Here is a 24,104-nt window from a genome sequence, read left to right as displayed (position 1 = left end):
TTGATTGGAAATTTTGTGACGAATTCAACGAGGTATGACATTCCAAGATCTGACCATTATGTCCAACGGTTTTGATAAAAAAACGAGTTGCATTTATCCAGAATTTGGCAATCTTAAAAACACTTTTTTTTAACAGTTTTTGATGTAACTTTGCCAAAATAAGACGAACAGCCAAAAGAATGACTGTTTTATGCAGCTGAGAACCTATGCAATCAATTCCAAGTTGATTTGGTAAAATTTATTTTTTGACCGATTTTGGAATTTTTCATAAGGGGTACCATCATGGTTTTTTGCGGAATTGGGCCGAAAATAAAAATTTTAGATAAGAATACCAATGGATTGGAAATTTTGTAACGAATTCAACGAGGTATGCCATTACAATCTCTTTCCATTATTTCCAGAGGTTTTGCTTAAAAAACTGAAAAATCGAGTGTTTTTTTTCTGGAATTTGGCCATTAAAACCATTTATTTAAAAACACTTATTTTGGGAGTTTTTTTATGTAACTTTCCCAAAATACGTCACATAGTCAAAAGAATGACAGTTTTGTGCAACTGAGGACCTAAACCATCGATTCCAGGTTGATTTGGAAAAAATTTTTTTCTGACCGATTTTTCCTTTTTTCATAAGGGGTACCATCATGGTTTTTTGCGAAAAATGGCCGAAAATGAAATTTTTTAGCTAAGAATACAAATTGATTGGAAATTTTGTGACGAATTCAACGAGGTATGACATTCCAAGATCTGACCATTATGTCCAACGGTTTTGATAAAAAAACGAGTTGCATTTATCCAGAATTTGGCAATCTTAAAAACACTTTTTTTTAACAGTTTTTGATGTAACTTTGCCAAAATAAGACGAACAGCCAAAAGAATGACTGTTTTATGCAGCTGAGAACCTATGCAATCAATTCCAAGTTGATTTGGTAAAATTTATTTTTTGACCGATTTTGGAATTTTTCATAAGGGGTACCATCATGGTTTTTTGCGGAATTGGGCCGAAAATAAAAATTTTAGATAAGAATACCAATGGATTGGAAATTTTGTAACGAATTCAACGAGGTATGCCATTCCAAGATCTGAACATTATTTCCAAGGGTTTTGATCGAAAAACCGAAAATAAAGTTGAAATTTTCTGGATTTTGCCTTTAAGATAGCTTTTGTTCTTGTTTAATTTTAACGTTATTTCCTTTTGTGACCCTTTTTTGTCATCTGTTTCCTAAACTATAGTTCTACATTGATATCTCATCTATATAAAACCAAACTCGAAAATACATACCAATTAAGTTTTCCTATTAAGTTAATGGTTTAATTCACACTGCACTTGAATTGGAATTTGGTTAGTTTTTGAATAACATACGTTTTTCATTTGGTAAGTAAAACAAAATAGTGCCGCCATCTATACAGGCATCTTAAGCGCCACCTAAGCTGACCGCTAAACTCAATGAGCGCCATCTATGTGTGAAACGTCAATCGGTTAAAACGCTGGTTCACAAAAATTACGAAAGGGCGCCACTGAAAATTATCGGTTGGGCTAAAATTGAATGTTATGTTTTTGTCCGCTTTTCACCGATCTTATTTTTCAAAAACCAATGAAAATGTTATAATAAGCCCCCAAAAGTAAAAAATATTTGGTTTATGTTTTTCGCATTTCCATAATATGTACTTTTATTGCGTTTTCCTTTATGCATCGAATATTTGAGTTACTGCTCCGTTCTATCCACTTGACATCGGGTTTATGTGTTTCTGGTTTACTTATTCCTTGTCATTGCCAGCATTCATGGGTAACTCGTACACTCGATTAAAGATTTATGTGGTAGCGTATTTATAGACACATATAAAACTATAGTATAGTATAGTATGTATATATATATATTGATCGGGGATCTTAGGGCACATCCATAAACTAATGATAGAGATAATAATTCCGATTTTACACCGCATATTGGATACAATCATACATTTTTTTTTGATCAATAGACACTTTTTCAGGTAATGCGGTGTCAATCAATCAATATCTGAAGCCAAATCAATCGATAACTCCTGACAAAACTATTGAGTGGCAAAGTGGTCTTGTTGATGAGTGTATTTGGGGTTAGTACTTTAACTTAAATTTATAAAATTTGACTAGTTGAATTTGCTTTACACATTTTAAGGTTGCATTTGCTTTTTTCTGTTTTCTGTTTTCCCGAATATACGTTTTAACATATTGCCAAGACTACAAACTAATTAACATTAAAGACATTTGGAGTGCCGTAAACGTAGATGTAAACTTTAGCAAGAGAAATCGTTAAAGATACATATACTTTGTGATATTTACGTGTGTTGAGTATTTTGGATGTTAGATTTCAATAGTCGTACAGTAAAAGTATGCGTATAAATTAGGACCACGTATAAATATAATACAGTAAACTAAATAGTTAAGTCTAAGTCGAAAACTAAATTAAGAAACCTACAAAGTGTATTTACAAGAATATATTCTCTCTGGTCTCGCTTCACCTTTTCGCAGGATGAAACTCAAGCTCGTGGTTGTGGTCCGTGGGTTTAATTGGATTTTCTTGCGTAATCGTTGGGTTGTTCGAAGTGGGGTTAGCTTCATCCTCCTCAACTATCATATATTTACGTATAAATGCGTCAGTTTTGCGACAGACAACGAATACAGCGAACATCCATCGAAGGCGATGGTTTTATCCTTCTTCAAATATATTTATAGTGATCCTTTTAGACCTTGCTCTCGGGTCCATCGGCCACGTGTTTGAAGGCCAATCGAATGCGCGACAAGTAGTGCGAGCATATGTGCCCGTAGTTTTTGTTATACCACTCCGGTGTTTTGCCCCTAAAAGTAGGCAATTGATTGGTTAATTTATTTGTTCAATATTTGTTTAAATGAAATAAACAACTCACTTCACATCCACTCTGGCCAGATGCATCACCCTTGATCTTCCGCTGCCGCAAGGCTCGATGAGATACCGCGAGGCGAGGACCACGCCCCTTACCGCCCCGAAAAGGGGCTTGGCCTTGGCATGGTCGATCGAGGTCTCCACTATAACGCAGGCACCGCGCGGCAAATCCGTTTGCCAGGAACTAAATCAGGGAGTTAAAGATCAAATTTAACATTTTAATACATATTCTTTTACTTTATTTCACTGATCTTACCGCAACACACAAAAGTCAGTGGTCAGTTGGCCGTCCAGCGCATACTGATAGATCTCCGTGCGATCATCCAGCTTCTTCACCGTCTGACACTGCAGCAGATTGGCATCCCAAGAGGCTCGCTGCTTGATCACATACTCGAGGACCTCTCGTGGAGGTCCTTCGATCTCCGTGGCACAGCGCCAAAGTCTCAGCGGATGGCCATCGCCCACCTTCTTGTAGGCAATGTCCACATTACTGTCGGTCAACGAATTAATGCTAAACCAGCCGCGGGTTCTGTAAAATAATTCAATGATACATTTCTATTAAGTTAATCAGGTTGTTTCATTCACTAAATGCATTCACATTTTACAGTAAACTTATTGAAATTAACATTTAATTTTAGAAATATTTTAAAAGCAGTAAGACAAATCTTTGCGATATTAAGAGTAAAACATAATTTTAGCAATCAAAATGTTTCATTTAAATTTGTTGTAAACTAAGCCGTATATTTGAAATAAATAAATATAGTCACAGATATATTTTTAATACTTTGTTTCACAAATTTAAAACTGAAGTTGAAGCACTAAAGTGTCTATAATAGTATGTGTTATTTAAAGTCACTTACTTTTCGCGACCCTCCTTGATGGTGGCACTGGTGCACTCGTAGAGATATCCCCGCCAGTTGTGGAACTGCATGCCCTCGCCCAAGGCCTCCAAAGGAAGGGGCTTCGACTCCTCCATGTAGCTGAAGTTGCACTTGCTCAGCTTCTCCTTGGCGGCCGTGTAGATCTGTTTGTAGTGCTCGATCATGAAGGACAGGCACTCGTGCGAGGCCTTGGCCTCCGCCAGCTCCTTCATGTCCGGCATTCCGGATCCCTTGCCCTTGCGACGCGGGGAAGCGGAGACGGAGGCGGATCCCGTCGAGATGGACGAGTGGAAGATGGACTGGGCCAAGCACACTCCCAGATTGTTGCTGGTCATCTGGTTCTGCGGCGAGTTGGCCGCCACAATGGTCAGGAACTCGAGCAGCACGTACAGGATCTCCCGGTTCTCATCGGGCAGCAGGAGCACAGCACATTGCACAGCATCCAGACGCACTTCAGCTGGGAGATCTGAGAATGAAATGTAAATAGAGTTTATTCGAGTTTTCTTAAACTAATTTTAATCTGACATTATTTAACATCAAAAGATCAATGTCCATCAATTAATTTTCCATTAATGGGCTTGCAAGACTTTGTGAAATATGAAAAATAAAATATAAGTCCATAAGTCGAACAAGTTTAATTCTTTAATTAAAAGTCTCCATAAATCCTAATGTTTATGGTGGCAAATGATGGTTTGAGTTGTGGAAGATCAACTAAAAAGCATTGTAAGAATACTTTTCTTTTAAAATAAATAAGTATTATGTATTTTTCATTTATCTTTTTCTTAATTTAAAACCCCTATTTTTATGTTACTCACGTTGGAAGATGGCCACAAAGGTCTCGGACATCTTGGTGGTCAGCAGAGATTCGGGTAGTTCGCGGAAATACTGTTTCAGCATGTCGGCCACATCGTAGGCCTGTTGCAGATCGAAAACATCCATGCACTCGGCGGTGGAATCGGTGACTTCGATTTGTTCGCGCAGCTTGATGATTCGCGACTTTCCACCGCTCTTCCGGAAAATTCCCACCTGATCGAGGGCATTCAGCTGCAGCCAGCGGAAGGCAGCTCTCACTGCCATGGGAAGGGTTTGTCCACTGCGCTGGAGGATCATCAGAAGCGGCACCCCGAACACCTTCTTGTCCTTGTAGTCCGGCATCTTGATCTTCTTGATGAACTTGGGCAGCTCCCAATTCCAGCCCGATCGATGCGAAGGGCAGTACCGCTCCATGTGTCCGGTTAAAGTGACCAGTGCCAGTTTTCGGATTATCTGCAGCTGACCCGCTGACATGGCGGCAAATGGAATGCCACCATTGTCCTCTTGCAGTGGCTCGATTTTCTTCGAGAAGCACTTGCGGAATATCATATTGGGTCGCTCCTCCATCTGGAAACTGTGCCAGCGCACCACTGGCTGTCGCTTGGAACCACCATTTGCTGCCCCACCTCCGGCCTGATCCTGATCATCATTCTTGGCCTCCTTTCGCGAGGTGCTTCGCGAGCGGAACGATGACGAACGGAAGCCACCTTCCCGCTTCTTCGAGTCCTTGCCCAAGTTCAGTGAGCCTCCGCGTGTTAGTTTCTTCACCTTCACCTCGGTGGTATTCGAATTGGCATCCTTGATGAGCAGCTTGCGTCCCTGGTGACACTCGGAATCGGAATGGGCCCCGATATCATCGACCTTTCCCGTGCGCTGCAGGAATCGGCGGGCCTTGGAGGGTTTTCGCAGGGACAACTTGCCACCCGTCGACGACTCCTGGCTGTCACTGTGATAGGACGAGGAGTCATCCGATTTGCCCTCCTTCAGTTGCGACATCGGACTGGAGAAGAAGTGCAGCGGACTGGTGCGCATCGATCGTGGCGTGGTGGGTGTCCTCTTCGGGCTGGAGCGATTGGGACTCAGGAAGTTGTCGCTGTGGCTGGGCACCTTGAGGTCGTTGCTGAAGAACGGCGCCTTGGGGAATGTGTGCATGGGGCTGAGGGCCGAGGGTGAGGGCGGGGTGGAATAAACGGCGTCCGGTTTGCGCAAACTACTCCGCTGGCCAAATTGCGAGAGGTCCAGCACTTGCGGTCCACTGATCACCACATTCTCGCGATTCTGCCGCTTGCGACGTCGCGATTTGATGGACTCCACCCTCCGGAGCAGGGCCTTGGCCTGATCCTTGATCCGCTCGCTGCCACTCCTCCGCAGACGACCGCTGTCCGAGCCCTCGCCCAAGGAGGAGCCATCGGTGGCCACACCTCCAGTGCTGGCCTTGCTGCACCCCGGTATCATCAGCGTGATCCCGGCGCCGTCCTCCTCGAACCGATCCGGACTCGACTCCTTCGACGAGCTCTCCGTCTTCTCCACATTCAGGCTCAGAAGTCCCGGCGGCGGCAGCTCCAGGCCCATCTCACCGATCCGCGACCAGCGGCGAATGTGCGGTTGGAATGTCCAGTGCTCGCTCAGGGCGAAGTTCTCATCATCCGATTCCTCCTTTTGCTAAGTACACAAATATTTAAATACCAAAATGTTGTTAATAAAAATAATCCATAAATATGGAAATATAAATATTCACTTATATGAAAATGAATTAAAGAGTACGTAAATATAGAAAGTTAAGGCTAAATGAATTTGTCCGAATAATATAAACTTTTTTAGGACGCTTACAAAAAATTAATTTTATTTTCTTAGAGACATTTGACTTGCATATTTCAAAGAGAAATAGATTGTTGAATGGCTTTTTTATTAAAAAAAGAAGTAGAATACAATTATTGGAGCTCGAAATAATTAAAATCCTGTCCAAACCGTTTTATTTATTTTTAGAAGAACTTGCATTAAAGAAAAATCACAATGGAACTTTTGGTGCCCATCCTATAAGTTTAACTTTATTTTAATATTCCGTCAAGTAACAGATAAGGTCCTTCTTTGTATGTGTCGCTACAACATAATCATTGAAAAAATCCCAAATCCTTGTGGGTTTTATCAAGAATGAAAACCAGAGTGTGGTGTCATCTTACCTGTGGTGTTTGCGGCTTGTGCGATTGGTCCAGCCGCATGGTGGCACAACGATTGAGGACGCAGAGCCGGCGGTATAGGGACTGCAACTGATCGTTCTCGAGATTGGTGTGATCTTTGGCTACATTGTTCAGGTCGATCGGGAACTGATGATCTGCAATGGCAAACGGATGATGCGAAAGGACAACTATTAGCTGGATTTTATATGGAGTATGGGTTTTTGCGACCGCACGTCTCGACGACGCGTGAAATTCTAATTGAGAAACTGGAAAAGTCGAACGCCCATGGCGCCAGCGATCATTAAACGGGTACGAGTCGGGTTGCTTCGTATGCACGATATAGTAGTCTGCCATCGGGCAGCTGAATTTCCACAGTGTTTTTCCACATATTTGCGTGGCCAATTCGCACGTAGGAAATCAAGTTCCAAGGCGACCGCCGCCTCGGCCACAAAAAGCAAAAAAAAAAAAAGGAAATATGAAAAGATTATACCCAGACGTTTACACATGTCGCGACGCGTCACACAGACACAAATAATGAAGCGGCGATACAGCAGATACAGATACATTTGCATCTGCAGCTGCAGATAATGCTGCTCGACATCCGTAGGATGCATTGCCTGGAAAAGCTGCATTGTTTGCACAAATATTGTTAGCATTACAACAATATTTTGTTCTTCTTGAAAAGCCATTCACGGTTTGTTGAACTTTCGGCTCGAAAGTAACGCCCCAACTCGTCCGCTTCTTTCTTTCCTTTTTCCATTGGGAGCTTTTTATAGTTTTGTTTACGCTCCTCCAGCGCCTTTCTTTTCACGCTCTTGGCCCTGCTGCGTGCGTATTTAAAAGTCCATTTCGGATGCTCCTCTTTAAACAGCCAAGTGTTGTGTGTTTAGTTTCCAATTGAAGACATTCGAGTAAACAAATGGGGGAAGTGTGCCAGTGGCAGTGCCACCAAGTGTTCGGCTAACCCATTGGGAGTTAGTTACTACACTCCGCTGACGTCAGAAGGGGGAATTATTTGTGGAGCCCATGTAATGTTTGGGTGCTTTTCCCTCCCCCCTGAGACTTTTCACAGTTTACACGAGGGTGATTATTTATTGGGCCGATTATATGATTAATCTTTTTTCTCAGCCAATGACGCAGATTGCAGTGAAATTCGAATGTAATTAGGCACAATTTATGGCCGTTTTGGGGAAAATATAAAAGCAATTAGCCTGGAATCTAAATTGGGATGCAGATTTCATTCGAATATAGAACTTTATGGGGTCTCCACGAAACAATTGTTGTTTAGACTTCGTACGATATTTTCATTAAGTCTTTACAGAGAAAGCAATTAATATTTTGACATGTTACAAAGGAATATTTGAATATGCTAATGCTAAACACAAAACACATGGTTTGAAAAGTGAATGAAAGAACGGAAACTCGCTTGAAAATATGTGATATTTTATGGTATTACCAATGAGTTATTTTCACCACTCCTCAAGTTCCGTGTCTTGGGATTTGGCTCCCAGGAAAACCAGTTCTTTTGGACCAAAAAATCGATCGCCTTGGCTGCATTAAACAAGCCTCATGAGCTCTTATTGCCCTCTTAAGCACTCCCATATGATCCTGGCCTGGCGCAGGTCACACCCTCGAATTAAGTCTGCCACTTTCGGTGAGTAATGTGCGCAAGAAATGAACAAAAAGCAAACAAAGGCTGGTGAAAAATGCTCCATCCTCCTTCCCCCTTTTTTTTGGTCCTGGGCCCATGGGCAAATTAACAGTCGCTTACAGCCGGAACACCTCCTTTCAGCGAACCCAGTATTCCAGTCCAAGTGACAGACCAGCGAGGAACTTACACACCTACGGCATTTTAATTTGCAGGGCCAAACTCAAAAAAAAGAATCCACCAAATGCTGAGGAATGAAATTTGAGCAGCAATCTGCACATGCGCCGCTGCCTTGTTTACACGAATACACGAAACTCATTAAAATACGCATTTATCATGTTGTCCCCGGTCAGGAGAGATGGTCATGCAGATGGGATTGGGACTGGAATTGAAGGCTCTGCCTGGGTTGGGCTCCAGTTTAAATGTGCGCACAAATTATTCCAAAAGTCGGGAGTATAAGATTTGGTTTCTTTCACTCAAAAAAAATAAATAATTAAAGACTGCTTAATCAGCAAATAACCTTTAACAAACTACTAAGCCTAACTCTTAAAACAATGTTCTCAGGATGAATAATACTGTTTTACGAAACTTGACCTTTAGTTTTCAACATTAATAAACTTTTACTTTATTTTTAAGTTTAGCATGCCTAAAAACTTCCAATAGATAAGCTTACATCAGGTGCACATTCAAATTAAAAGTGTGTAAAATCATTTTAAAGCTTAATTTTTTTTCTGTGTAAGTTTTAAGAAGTTGGTTCTGCTCTTGAATTTATGCAATACAATTCGCATATTTCAAGGTCGGCGACAGGGCGCCTGCGGACATGCCCAAATTGCAGGCTCTCCATTTCAGATTCACTTTTTGGTCTTCGCGTTTATTCCTCTGCTCGCTTTTTGGTCATAATTCAAATGAAGTCGGCGAACTTTTTTGGAATGGCAGCCAGGCTTAAGAATGTACTTTTGGGCTTTGTTTGTCTCCATTTTTGTGCAGATCATCAATCTGCGAGGCCTCCAGGCGTTAAATTCGCTGCGACAAATGCTCCTGAGAAGGGTCGTCTTCGTTTGCGATTAAGGAAATCAAATAAATATGCAGCTTGCGCAGGGTTCAATGAACTGATACTAACATTTTGGCTGGCGGTTGTAGTTGGCCAGCCTCTCTTCAAAGGCCAAAGCCCTTTCATAACTTAAGAAACAGCCAAAAAAAAATCGAAAAAAAAAACCGAAACCATTTTAATTTTCGGTTCTGTGCAGAGTTTTTTATACGAAGGTGGTCCTCATAAATTCTTTTGGCCTGCGTGTCCTTTAGCCTTTTATTATATTTTATCTTAGTTTGGTTGTTTCACGTTTTTGCTGGCCTCTCATGTTTTTTTTTTTTTTGGTTTTCAGTGCGTTGCTTTGGGTTAAATTCTTGAGATTGCCCTGATCCGGTAGGTAGGCGTTGCTGGGCTTTCGTTTTCGCTTGAAAGGATTGGGATGGGATAGAATTGGATCGGATGGGGGATCCGTTCAGCCTAATTGTTGTCGCGGTTTTGTGCCGCGTGCTTGGGGTATCAAATTCGCTATCATGTCCCGGGCAGCTCTTTTGTCTGCGGCTGGTGTTGAAATCTTTAGACGTCGTGAGGCGGCACTTAAATTGTTCTCGAATGTTGCCACGTCATAAATGTTTTGTCTTTGGCTTGCCTTCATTTTTTTGTGCTCCTACTCGGACGGGTCAGCGGCGAAAGTGAAAGTTCGTGTAATACAATTAATAAACTGCCACTTGGAGAGCGTTAAACACACAAGACTAAATGGCGGGCATGTTGGTCAAGTGCCTTGGTCGCCGCTGCTGCGTCACTGCCGATGACGAGACCATCAATTACCGACCACCAGCCTGCCACGCCCCCCGGGCAAAAGCATGCTGACACGACATGCACTGAGAAAAAAAGGGGGACTTTCAAAGTTTAGCATACAACTGAGAAGAAACTTTAACTTTAAATTTAAGTTTTCGGAGGTGTGTTTACTTTTTGTTTAATAATGGTCGGTATAATAATTCCCAACAAGTATTTAACAAATTATATTTAACATCCTCGCTGAAAATATATACTTTTAAGGACATAAAGCTCTCAGTCTTTAAGTTAAAACTTCCTGGTTTAACTTAAGCTCCAAAGGGAAATATTAACTGATTTTATAAGGTACAAAAGGAATTAACAATATAAAAAGTTCTTTATAATCTCCACTTCAAAAGTATGAACTGTTTAATCGGCATTTTGAAAGAATCAATAACATGATATTTAAATCATTTTGCGATGAACCAGACAATAAAGAATTATTCTTTTAAGAATGCCAACCTAAAATGTAAATGCCCGATTTCTCTTCATGATTTTTTAGTTTGTGAAGTTCTTTAGCTATTTTTAAGGTTTTTTTTCTTAGTGCCGCACAAAACGGAAGTGCGTAGTGGGGAAACTATGGGCATGTGGTTCGCACTTACCTTCGTACATCTGCGCATATTGCGGAAAGCCTGCAGCTCGCAGCCATTTGCAAGCCTCCACGGCTTCGATTTCTGCAAGAGAGAGAGAAAAGGCAGGATGAATATGCGTTTCCACATTGCACATACGCAGTGGAAGCAGCGAATTAAATTACTTATAATTAAGTTGCCCGGCGAATCCTTTTTGCCGCACCAAATTCAATCCTGCCGGACGGCAAAACCAATTAACCGGCCTGGTCAAGAAGTCGTCACCAAAGTCTGGCCATTGTCGGCGGGGTTTTCAGATTTCAGTTTTCTGTTTTCAGTTTTCAGGGTCACTTGATGGATTACGTTGTAAACCGACCAAATGGAGTTGACGGCTTAAAATTATGTGGCTGCGGTCATGGACATGGTCTTAAATTGTTTTTCGACTTCACCTCGACTTGAAGGCACACGAAAGTAAAACTTTCGCAGAATCTTTTTGCGGGGACTTGAAAGTGTAATGGGGCTTTAAGAGATGAAGATAGATTTGGCAAACTCATTGGGATAAAATTGCTTATTTATGCCGGGCTAATTTGAGACGAGCAGACAAAGAACGCATTGAACCGCAGATAAGAAATGAAAGTCATACTTTTTTATGAGTCTAAGACCCCAATGAATCCCAATCGAATTCCATCCAGTTCGTCTGAAACAAAGGAAGCCAAAGGCACTTGGCCTTAGCTATTTTAAATGCTAATCTGCTTTGCTTTTTCTGCTTGGCTCAATTCGAGTAACAGGATCTGGCGACAGCAGAGCTATTGATTTTTAATCAGCCTGAGTGACAACATGAAACAGTTTCCGGCTGCTTACTGCCAGCAGGAAAATATGAACCTATGTCGAAAACGAGTGGGGGTGATGGGGTGGGGCGAGGGGCAGGAAGGTGCCTTTGCTGAGTGAATTATTATTGAGTTTTGCAAGCGATTAACTTGCACGAGTATACCATCGGCGAAACGGGCCAATGGAGCGAGTGAGGGGGGGGGGGGGGACACCCCACCAACACCCAGCACCTGTCCAGGCTTCCAGGTTCCGTTTCCTCCGCTTCCTCCGCTCCTAAATGTCTCTGCAGTTATTTATAAACGAGAGCAACCCTTTGGACATCGATTTATGCTGCTGGCATTCTGACAGCTGCTCGCCGGACGCATGACCCGCTTCGCCCGGATCTTGGCAGCGGGCCAGGTCCTCAATGATTCGATTGGAGCGACAGTCCGACGGCGACCTGACCCAAGGAATAGCTGCCAACTGCGACCAGCATTATGTATGCAAATTGTGGGCGAAACTGGCATACCATTTGTGATGGCTTGCCTATGATTATGGGACAATTACCGCCATTGACTTGTGTATTTCTTTGTGTGTTTTCCAATTTTATAATGGTAATCAAATAATAATTTGATTTTCAAGTGGGTATTATTCTTTTAAGGCTGATAGAATGAAAACAGTTTTTAAATAAATATAATGGCTTAAGAGGCAATCATTTATCACATACATGAAAATAATGTTGTATTTAGCCTGCTTTTGCAAATGAAAGACAAAGTCTCGGTCTTTTTACAAGCAATTAACTAAAGATATATTCATACAAAAAATGCATTTGTAACTAATACAAATTTCTGTTTTTTAAGGAAGTCTCTTTTTAAGTCTTTGAACAATCAACTGCTTATAAAAAATGTATTACTTCCACTTGGTTGCAATTAAGGTGTGAGTGTATATAATTACTATCGTACATTAATTATCCAACTTTTACGTTGGCAGTATAAACTCTCAGTAAATGCCACTTGAGAGTGGTATAAATTGCGCATACGCCACGTTGCAGGCGCAAACTCATCTAAAAGCCATTTAAAGCGAGTAAAACACTGTGGAGGTGTGTGCGAAAGGCTCACTCACAGCTTATTGCGTCAGGTTCAATATTTGTTCCTGTTTACCCACACCTACTCACACACGTACACACACACACAGTACCGCCCAGTTGTTGTCCTTATTGTCCTTTGCCGTCCCATTTCCCCCGCTCAGTCCACAAAAGGCAAACCAAAAGCCAGCGATGCTGTTAAAAACATTTCCAAACAAGCCACGCGTAAATTCACGAACTTCACCTGCGCTCGGGATGATAATTATTCTGATGGAACCGAACAATGTGTGTGTTGAGCGGAGTTCGGGGGCGTTGGGAACCTGAGACGCAGCCGATGATCCGGACTACCATGTTGGCCCGGTTGACCTTAAGGCTAATTAAAAAATATATAAAATGCCAGACTGCCCGCCTTCCACGGGGGTGTTTAAAACAAAAACACATTCTTTTCTGTGTTGCGTACAATGTGAACTCTGCACTTTACAATTTCTGCTGATTATCTAAGTGATATTAAATTTCATGTCCAAGACAAAAAATAATGACTTGTTCTTAGAATCATGTTTCATAACTATTTGAAACGTAGTTCTAAGAACTAGTCATTATTTACAATACAAGTGCTTTAAGTTCCAACGCCAAATTAAGCAATCAGATAAATTGGAAATTACGTGAAATAAATAAAATTTGAATCTTGTTAAATTATTTTGGATGTTAAAGAGTAAAATATCCATCTTTGAAAATTTGCTTTATTATAATCTATGAAATATTCTTCTTAATTTATAAACGAGTTAAGCTGAGCTTTTCTTTGAACTGGTTTTCCTTTGTCTCACCATTTTGCATGTATAATGATGTTTTTGCCTGAAACCGGGATTAATTGTGGCCTTCTTGGTTGCTATTGTTAAAGCTTGTTGTTCACTAAATTTGTTTGAATTTTCAATTAAAATTTGCATTGATTTCATGAACCAGCCACAAGGACCGCAATGAGTAAAAGTCAAGCGAGCTATCTGTTTCTGGTCTCTGTGGAGGAAAGGAAAGGAAAGTGTCAATGAAAGCAAAGTTCCTAACACAATTGCCGTAGATGTAGATTTTATCCTTCGCTTGGAAAATTCCTCCCATTGTGTGGGTGCGTGTCAGTGACACGTTTTTCCTCTCGTGTGTGTGTGTGTGTGTGGTGTGAGTGTGCTCCAGAAAAATGCAGAAAAGCAGAGTGAGATGACATTGTATGCGGATGACAGACAACAGCGCTCACCGAACTGGTTATGTAAAGGATTTGGCTTCTATGCCATGCGTTTCCATAACTGAAAGGCCTTTGTTACGCACAGCTAAAACTTTAAGCTGGCTTAATTTAGTTAAAAGGCCAAAACATTTGCCATTCTGTAAAAGCTTCGACCTTAGTTGGGAAAAAGAAACATACTACGTTGTAAATCGATTTTGGTTGACACTAATTGATAGCTAATTCAATTGCCACAGGCTTGCCGAAGCATTATTCAGCAATTTCATTAATTTTCCCGCTAAACGATTTTATATGCCAATTATGCTGCCATATAAACAGTAAATTGCATCGCCCCAGGAGCCAAAAACAATACAATTTTACAGCCAATGACTGCGGTAAACGCAAATGAACCGAGTACGTTCCTAGTTCCCATTAGATAAATAATTGTCGTAGGTGTCGTGCCATTAATTAATTGCTGGCCATTGGCAAGGCAAGCTGCGCGTATGTTTTATTGTCTGCTATTGCATTCAAATGTCAGGCGGAACATAAATTTCAGTCACCTTGCTGGTAAGCCATCAAAGAGAACGCTGGCAAAAGTAGATTATTAATTATAAATTGCATACCAGAAATAGCCGTCTGCACAGTTGAACTTGTAATTTTCAGATTGTTTTCAAAATAGAGTCAGGCCAGGCGTACATAAATAGACATGTGCACACTCCTTTCCTCTTCGTTGGGCACTCAAAAAGCCTGCTGCCTGGCAAAAGGATCTGGCTATTTATAACACATTCTGGGCCATAAGTGTGCGGCAGCTGCTTGGCAAAATTGCCAGTGGCCCTCCCCGTGTAACCAACTCCCATTTTTGGCCGGGGAATGGGTGCAACAAGTGGCAGAAAACGTCAGTTTAATTTGCTGTGAACTCAACGATGGGTGGAGCTGCTCACTTTGCCAGGGGCAACCATTTAGAGCCCTTCGTGTAATTGGGGACCAAGTACTAGAGCTTCTTCGGCCAAATATAACAGATCATTGAGCTTTTAATGTGTTTTTAATGTCAGCGTATTATATGCGGCATATTTCCTGCCCAGCGGTAGCGGGAATCGCCTTTCGCACACAATAAAAATAAACGAATTTCGCATTCGCAAGAAAAATAATCAAACAATAACAGAATAAAACAAAACAAAGCAAAGCGGCTAACGAGAATGGAAAGTTTATATACATATTGTTATAACCCAAAAATGGCAAAGGAAAATGAAATGAAATTAAACAGTAGCAAAGGCTCGTGGCAAACAGGTGGTTTGTTATGAATTTTCCCTAAGGGAATGCCGAATAAAGAACAAGGAAATCGAATTAACCTGCCATAAAAATGCCTTTCCAATTGGCCATTCAATTTTGTGTATACACTTTAAGAGCGATATGTATTTTTTTGAAGGCACGAACTGGAGAGGCAGGTACGTTTAATAAGTAAAACCATTTTCCGCATTTTTTACCCGTTCACGAATATACATATTAATTGTATAATAATTTCTTTCCATTTATTACTACACGCAAACAATTTTCTTTATTTAAATGAATGGCTTTGCTTGACTGGCGCGCAATTTCACTAGAGTGTAAAGAAAACGGCGAAACCGGTGGATGATGATGATGATTATGATGATTATGATGACTATGATGGTCAGTGGTGGGGTGTTCATAACGCTGGGACATTGACTGACTGACTGACTGACTGGATGGCCGAATGATTGACTGGCTGATAGAATGCTAGTGACAGAGTCGGGCACTTGTTGCAATTCCTCTCACCATATTGATATACATATTCCCAACTAGCGCTGCGAATAATTCGATTTAAATGCCAGGCGTCGACTGATAAGTACAAGCTGTGCACTGGAAATAGCCGTGCCCCGCATTCCCATTACCAAAAATAAACGGCCAAAAGCGGAGGGGGTTCGGCCGGGGAGGGGTGCCGAAAAACCATAAACAGCCAATTGCTGGCGGTGCGAGTGGCGCGCGCGCATTCCTTGCCTCCAATAACACAATGATCCAGACACGCATATTTCCATAATTGTAAACAAAGTTTTTTATAATTTGCAAACGGGCAGCGGGCAAAACAAATTTGCCCTTGAAGCAGGGCCACACTTTAAGGAAAGGTTTCTTCGTTCTAAAATTGATAGCGAATTCAGGGGAGTATCCTTAAAACATCAATGTTTTTCCAATGCATTGGCAGTAGGAACAGGAATCAGGATGGGTTTCCTTTAAATGTCTATTTAATCTTATACATTTCGTTTAAGAATTATCTACTACAAAGCAAGAAGATCATTTTAGTTAATTTCTAATAGTGAAGGTATTTTCTTAAACAATTTAACAAGCTGTCAACGACTAATCATTTGTAAATAAGCCTCTTCTGTCATGTGAATATAACAATAAATAGTGTGATAAATGTTGTGTGCTTGTAGGTACTTGTACAATTACAATCTAACACTTTATTAAGTCGTAAAATGGTTTGAATGTAATTTTAACTTTAAAAGAATTTTGAGAGATTTATATACAAAACTATACAAATTTCCTTTTTAATGTTTCCTAATCAAGACTAGTGTTTTGAGATAAAAACTACCTGATCAATACTCAGAATATGGACAATAAGAAAATATGAATTCTTTCATTGTAATAATTATTTAAAAAAATATTTGACAATAGTCTCGAAAATGTGTTGAAGTACTCTGGTTTTTCCTCAGTGCAGTGGGCTGATGGTTTCTAGATGCCACTTTATGCTCACCTGCAATCTTGCGTTCGCGCATTTTCCGCCATAATGCCTCGGCCTTGCGTTTTGGCCAGTTCTCGAATTTCTGCGAGAAGCTCCTGAAGAACTTGTACTCGCGTATGGTGATGGACATGCGACGTTGCATATTGGCCAGTTTGGGCAGCGCCGTCTTGAAAAGCACTCACAAATGTGGTTTCTCCGAAAAAAACTATTAATTATTATCCGTCGATGGCGGATATCTTAAATTGTTGTACAGAAAATTACACTACAATACACTTCATTTCAAGCACACAATGCACCATAAAATTTGAGCATTTTTTATTTGGTATCGAAGCTATTTATTTTGATTTGATATTTATTTTTATTTGGCTTTAAGTCGGCGGCGTCGACGCGCTCCACCCGAGTTTTTCACTCGCTGCGGCCACGAAAATCGACAACCGTGCACGGCGCCTGTAAGAGCACTAATGAATTTGCAACGCGTTCGTTTTCCTTTCAGAAAATGGCGAGCCGACCGCACGAATCGTCCGCCCGAAGCACTCAAAACGAAGTAAACGGGCGCACGGGGCGGATGAACAACGGGGCGTATGAGCAACATGGATGTTCTGTTGCTGCTGCCGCTTTAGCCGTGCTTCTTCAAGAGCCAAAAGGTATTGTTACCCGAAATGGACGGGAGAAAAGGGCCACTTCCTGGCCCATGTAGAGCTATCGGCGCCACAATCGCTTATTATTATTTTCTGTGGTTAGTTGGCCAGGGCCACGGGCGAACAAATAAATAAATAAATGAATAACTGTCATGTTGATGATGCTTATTTCATTTTCATGTTCGCCAAAAGGACTCACGGCGAGGCAATGTCAGCTTATGTTTTAGTTGTGTTTCTTTTATGGGCGCATTCATTAAAATTTATACGTTGGCATGTGAAAGTTTCGAAGACACCGACAACCGCACCTGTTGCTCTACTGAAACCAGTGGGCGGTGGTGTGCGGAGTGGGCGTGGCTGTGTGTTTTGTTCACAGTTGGCTTGGCACAGTTATAACTGTGTGCTTGAGTGTGTTCAAGGTTAAGCTTTTGCTTGGTTTTATGATTTATGGAGAGTGGAATAAATGGCAGTTTCGTTTCTGAGAGAAGCTGTTGATGATAAAACAGCCGCACATTTGTTTGATATCACCATTGAGACTTAGTTATTCAGAACAATACCAATAGTAGAAGTGCAAATCCATTGTTTTCAGACAGCTGCAATTGGTTTGTTTAAGGATCACGTTTAGTATTCACAACTTGCACTGACAAACAAGCCCGTTTTTTCATTCTGCTGAAACCGATTAATTGGGTAAACAGGAAAATTATGAGCAAAATCATTGCAAGTCACTCAGCTACATTATTTCTCATTAATCTACGCCCCCTTTTGTTGTGGGGCGTGACTTGGTGCGGAAGACGGAACACGACGTGGACACATGCTCGTGTATTCCATAATTCCGTATATATTTGCGCCGGTGATGAACAGATATATATATATAAGAAATAAAATATAAATGCGGGTAATTTGTACTTGTGCAATATCAGATATAAATATTGATATATATGCAAGCGTGTTAATCTTTTCAATAAAGTAAACAACAGAATAGCCGGCCACTTGGGATGCCTGCTTCCGTTAAGAAAGAACAATAAGCTGGGAGGTGGCTCTCCTTAAAGCCTGCCATTATTGCCAACGGGGCGTATCAGCGATGCAATGGCACACATAAAATGGGCAATATAAATACGCGTAAGTATATCAGATAAGCGACTGAAGGCCGCGACCTTTTCAGAGGGCATGTTCTGCACGAAATGAACGTCACTGTAATGACGTCAGCCAGCGAGGAAATGGCAGGCAAACATTCAGATAATGGTCATAAAATGACCACCACTCGCTCTCTTTTTTTTTCCCCGCCCCCTCTGACGTCACTGGTCGAGATGGCTCCGACTGCTTTGTCTGTGCATAATTCGTTGGGGGCAGTCAGGCTGCAAAAACGAAATTGAATGAGCCCCAACAGCCACTGTAGGACACTTGGCGTCCAGTTAGTGATTCAATTTTTTCTCCCGTTCATTTATACGCCATTTTTAGCACAAAGAGTGCCATCACACCACCATCATCATCATCACCCATCGAGCTCTGGTCAAGAGGCAATATGTGGATACATCTGACTGTGTACACGAGGGGAAAATACCTCAACCAGTATAATTCATTGAATTGGCCCTTAACATTTGAAATATATTACTTCTAACAGGATTAATTAATCAGAAGATAACTATTAAAACCAAAGAAAGCTCAATTAATTTGCATGTCATAACTTTATCCTTTGTTTTTTAAATTTAGGATTTTAAGCAGCAAAAACTGGTAGCTACTTGAGCTATAACTTTGGTCGTTAAACAAATAAATTAATAAACTAAAATGATTTCATAAAGAAAACATGTTTTTATTTACAGAAAGAATATCATCATTAAATTTTAAATATATTATATTCTTGAAAATACGTTTAGAACATGTGTAAAAATGCAGAGCCTATTATTGAAAGATAGTTCTTGCCTTTCTGACTGTATCAACATTTTTGTTCAGTGTTTGTATACCAATGGGTGTTTGCACTGTATGGAGAGTGAAATTGACAGATTGACAGCCATTTTCGTTTGGGGTTTGGGTTTGGGTTTGGGATTGTGCCATTTGTATTGAAGTGTTGACGGAAGTGTTGGAAATTCGCAAAAAGAGCCGTTGCTTGGTGCTCTCGATATTACCCATTGCTAACCGAAGAACATGAAAGTAATTTAAATGACGGCCGCCCTCCAATTGTTTGGTCGAAATGAAAGCAAAAGTTGGAAATTGATTTGGTGCCCAAACAATGCCCTATGATGTGTGGAGTGGCCCTGCCTCCGTTAACCCACAGCATATAGATCAGGCCGGCGAATAATTATAGAAATTATGAATCATGCCCCGACAGACTGTTATTATAAACCACTCAGGCTTAATAACAGACCGCTAATTGGCTGGCAGGACCACCGGCGCATCAAATCAGGCATTCAGCCATATTCAGCCTTGATGTCCCGTCCCAGTCCAGTCCAGGCCATTTAAATAACTCATTTAGCCCGGCTCTGCGGGTTTTTCTGGCTAAGGAGAACTCGTTGGTGCCCCGATCTCTATACTCTACTCACTACTCACTCACCTGCTAAATAGCGATCACTCTGCGAACGAGAATAGCGCAGTGTCTGTGGGAAAAAGAGGGAATCGGGGGATAGAGAATGTCCATTAATGTCTGGTAATCAAGTTGATGCGAGGGCGGGTAGATAAGTGCTGCAGGGGGATCGGGATCCATAAGCGGATTGGGATACCCTATGCCGGTGGTATTGTAATGCTTCTCAGAACTTGCCAATGCGAAAATAAAGCAAGATAAAGTATGTAAATAGCCTTGACTGAATAAAAAGTTAAGTAGAACTTGGAAGGCCTAAGAATGATCAAAATGAAAGTAACTTAAATATAAATACTTATGACTGTTTTGTACAAAAAAAAAGAGTTAAGCAACTACGAATGTTTCATCAGTAGTCTGAAGCGACTTAATAGATCAGATGCTTTAACATTTGTATAATAATTAAAAGCTTTAAAAAGTATCAACAAATTTTATAAATTTGGAGGGATTGATATATACAACTTTTACCACAATTTTAGTATTAGGAACAAGAAATCCAAACCTAATTCTTTAAAAATTAAATTAACACTACTACTTCTTGCTTCAGGAAATGCATTATTTAGCCTTCAACTGATTTGCTCTATTTTGTTTGCAAAAAAAACCGGTTCTTGGAAAGAAGCTTTCCCATTTTCGATCTACCCTCGCTTGTTCTTCGGTTTCAAGTCTAGCACTCACCAAATGCTGAGCGGCAAAGTCATCGAATCGCCGGCTCGTCTCACGCTCCTTGAGCAGCATCGGCGCCGAGTTGGACTTGGTGGACAGCTCCTGGATGCCACCAGAATCACCCAGTCCGCTGTGCAGGGAGGCGCTGCTGGGCGATGGCAGCTCCACGAAGTGGTGCAGTTGATTGGCGGCGGTGGTTGAAGGACTGAGGAGCGATTGGAAGGGCTCCTGTCGCAAAGCCAGCGAGAGTGGGACCCTCTCCTTGTGCTTGATGGCATGGTGGTGGATGGGCAGGACCTTCCGCGGGTGCACCATGGGTTGCGGTGAGTGGTAGTGATCCAGGGAGTGACTCCGTTGGGTTCTGGGCACCAGAATTGGCGGTGGTGCAGTGTACTTGCGTCGCAGGACCACTGGAGTGGCGGTGACACCACCTCCACCACTGGCACTGCTGGCATCGCCATCGGTGCAGTCACAATCGCAGATCCCAAACTCATCCTGGCATTCGTCGTAGTCCTGGGATTTTCCCGCCTTGTCCTTTTCCTCGTCCAACATGTCGTCCTGGGATTCATTGGCTGCCTCACCACCACTGCCACATTGGCTAAGGACCTCGAGGAGATCAGGGTCATCGGATGAGGCCACCGAACCGCTCTTCTGGAACTTCATCTTGCGCAGTGCCTCCAAACTGCTCACCGACTCATTATCCTGGGCACTTCCGCCCGTCCTGTGGTGGTGGTGATGATGGTGGTGGTGGTGCTGCATATGGTGGCTCTTCCAGTAGTGGGACATATCCTTTGGCGGCGTGGCCGTGCCAATGCCGCTCTCATTATTATCGTTGTCCAGTCCAGAGGAGTCCAGTGAGATGCCCGATTTCCCGGAACTGAGGACACCCGTGGCCTCCTCGCAGGCCGAGGAAGACGAAGTGGAGCTGCAAAGTGATGAGGCATTAAGACATTGACAAATCAATTCAAAGGGGCTTCCATTACACTCGGAACAAATTGTGAGACATACATTTGATTTTTAAATTTATTGAGCTAGGTTTCTTTTTTGATTTCTAAGAAAGTAATTAAGTTATTAAAGTGTAATAATTAAATTTAAATAAAGCAATCATAGACCTCTGCTTGTTAATTTTGACCAGTATAAATAATGTAGGAATTGGATTCGGTACCAAATGTACATTTAAGAAATAGGAAAAAAACATTTGAATTAAAATGAAAAACTCATAATCATGTTCTTTTAATTTAAAAACAGTCTGTGGACTATATTTCTATATTTGATGTATATTTATTAATATTAAACAGAAACTGGTTGAGTTGGATTAAAATTCCTCCTGCTATATAAATTATTTCTAAAGGAAAGCTCTAACATTTTGCCGAGTGTAATGTCTCAATGTTGGCCACTCACTTATTGTCTTCATCGACGGCGCCAACGCTGCGCAGAATGGACTCCTCCGAGGTCCAAATGGTCGATGTGGATCCTTTTTTGGTCACATCCACCAGGTAGCCGGGTGTGGCTGAGGTGGAGCCTTTGGCCGAGGCGGCTGATTGGGAATGGGATGTGGATGAGGCGGATGCTGGCGGCGGGGTTATGGCATTTCTGCTCGTCAGCGCCGCATGATTAATGCCCACCCGTTTTGGCATCGACATCGGCTGGGAGGCCAGCATTGTCTCCATGTCGCCGCCGCTCAATTGTCGCTGTCGCCTAGATTTCAAATCCTCGATGGTGGTCGCTACCGATTCACCTGTTGCCGTACCTGTTGCCATTGCCATTGCTCCATTGGCCGCTGCCATCTCTTCGATTTTCAATGCGCTTTGGAAATTTGTCAGCTTATGAGTTGCCGGTGTCGGAGTTATTGTGTCCACTTGGCCATTAAGTGGGGGGCAGGCCAAGCTCTTGCGTTGGCCCTGAGGGGGGAGGGATGCTCCCGCAGATCCTCCTGCTCCTCCTGCTCCTACTCCTCCTCCGAATCCTCCATTCGGCGCCGACAGGGTGCGCATGTAGGCAACATTCGAATTGGTTGCCGGCGATGCCTCGTTGCGTCCGCAATCAAGGTAAAACGACTGCAATGGAATGGTTGCCTGAAAGAGGCAAGGAATACACTTAGAAAATTGTTGTAAGAATCTATAAGAATTTTTTTTATAAACTAATTATTATAATAACAAGGGTTAAAGGCTTGATCTATATTGTTTTAATCAATATCATACTAGTTGTTCTCATAATAAGACGTATATATTGATAAAAGTTGCTTGAAGATAATTTTGATTTATTATTTGTTGTGATTTCTGGAATACTAATTTTATAAATAAACTGCATAACAAAAGTTAAATTCGTGAATGAAGTATAACTTTTCGCAAGTGCAGCAGGAGGAAGAACAAGTTAACTTATTAAAATATAGTCAGTCAGGTTTAATAAAGAAAAGTCGACACTGAGGGCCGCTGACAGTTTCGAGGGGCGCAACCTCAACCTCCACGGCCAAGGACCTTGAATGCATAATGAGCGTGGTGGACCTGGCTGCCCTCAGCCTCCAATAAAATCTGGAGACTACCTTGTTGGGATGTGCAGGCCAGAGACAATGCGAAAAAGGAAACATCAGCGGAATTTTTAGACATTGTCAAGTGGAACGCGCAAGCCGCGCAGGAATTTTCGTATTTTATGCAAATCTTTTGGCCAAGACGGGTTAGTTTTTTTTTTATCGTGTTTGTTATTTCCGAGGAAAGGCATCTCAATGGAGCCGACTTAGCGCACAGACATTTCCCCTATTGTTTTGGCTTATGATTTATAAGCCGCATGTGATAACAGCCGCTGGATTCTAAGAACACATGGCCAGCTGCATGTCTTTATTCACGGTCATGTTCCATCAGCAGGCTATAAGTGCGTTATGTCAATTCGATTTACAAGCCTTTGGCAAGCGTTTGACAATTTGGTTTTCTCATTTGCCGGAAAAAAACGCGGACTGCAACGGCAGCAACAGGCGGAAATTGATTTAAATGATTTATCGGCAGAAAAAAAAAACGTATATTTATGCCCCGAGTCGCGGTCTGAAACTGGGAACAGCGTTGCTGCTGCAGCAGGTTGCTGTTGTAGCTGCGATATTGCTGCTGTTGCGGCGATATTGCTGCCGTGTCTGCTGTTGCTGTTGCTGCTGCCGCTGATTCTGTTAGCGCAATTCCTTGGGGGCCTTGGGCGAATCGCTGGCCAGCGAAATTGGAGGCAGAAAAAAGTGTATCAGAGCCTGATTGGAGTTGCCAGGCGAGTTCCCGAAAGCAATCAATATGAAATGCCTGGGCTTTGTACTAAATTATAAACACATGAATATAATACCCAGCATTTAGGCATTTCCATTTAACATTAAAAATTACAAGCGATTTAATTCAATATTCAGTATTTAAACATTCACTGAAAGCATTTTATCCATTATAAGTGTTCGACATTTAAAAAATGAATTTGAGACGAAGATTAATATTATTTAATTCTGATTAACAAAGTTTATTGCATATCAAATCAATATTTAATAATTTTATAATTGAAATACTGTTTTTGTTTT

At 41.6% G+C, this 24,104-nt stretch overlaps 1 protein-coding gene across 6 annotated transcripts in view; it reads right to left on the bottom strand.

The window, feature by feature from the left end:
• Nucleotides 1–1,632: 1,632 nt before the first annotated feature.
• The window catches only part of LOC108046375 (stAR-related lipid transfer protein 13), a 99,931-nt gene continuing 77,459 nt past the window's right edge, over nt 1,633–24,104 (bottom strand). For 4 of the 6 annotated variants that reach the window (XM_044458423.1, XM_044458422.1, XM_044458424.1 and 1 more), the window contains exons 7-16: nt 21,965–22,659; nt 20,576–21,488; nt 19,880–19,922; nt 10,880–10,951; nt 6,772–6,923; nt 4,594–6,253; nt 3,758–4,244; nt 3,154–3,426; nt 2,902–3,081; nt 1,633–2,833 (exon numbers count right to left, since the gene is read on the bottom strand). In XM_044458423.1, the coding sequence (XP_044314358.1) occupies nt 2,719–2,833; nt 2,902–3,081; nt 3,154–3,426; nt 3,758–4,244; nt 4,594–6,253; nt 6,772–6,923; nt 10,880–10,951; nt 19,880–19,922; nt 20,576–21,488; nt 21,965–22,659 (4,590 nt within the window). In that variant the 3' untranslated portion in view covers nt 1,633–2,718. Of the gene's footprint in view, nt 2,834–2,901; nt 3,082–3,153; nt 3,427–3,757; nt 4,245–4,593; nt 6,254–6,771; nt 6,924–10,879; nt 10,952–16,708; nt 17,155–19,879; nt 19,923–20,575; nt 21,489–21,964; nt 22,660–24,104 lie in introns of those variants that run through there. The other 2 variants (XM_044458426.1, XM_044458427.1) reach the window with 2 other exon arrangements.

This window comes from Drosophila rhopaloa, unplaced genomic scaffold (genome assembly GCF_018152115.1).
Source record: "Drosophila rhopaloa isolate 14029-0021.01 unplaced genomic scaffold, ASM1815211v1 contig_167, whole genome shotgun sequence".
Classification (NCBI taxonomy): Eukaryota; Metazoa; Arthropoda; class Insecta; order Diptera; family Drosophilidae; genus Drosophila; species Drosophila rhopaloa.
Note: the sequence above shows the minus strand (reverse complement) of the source record. Positions and strands in the feature narration are given on the sequence as shown.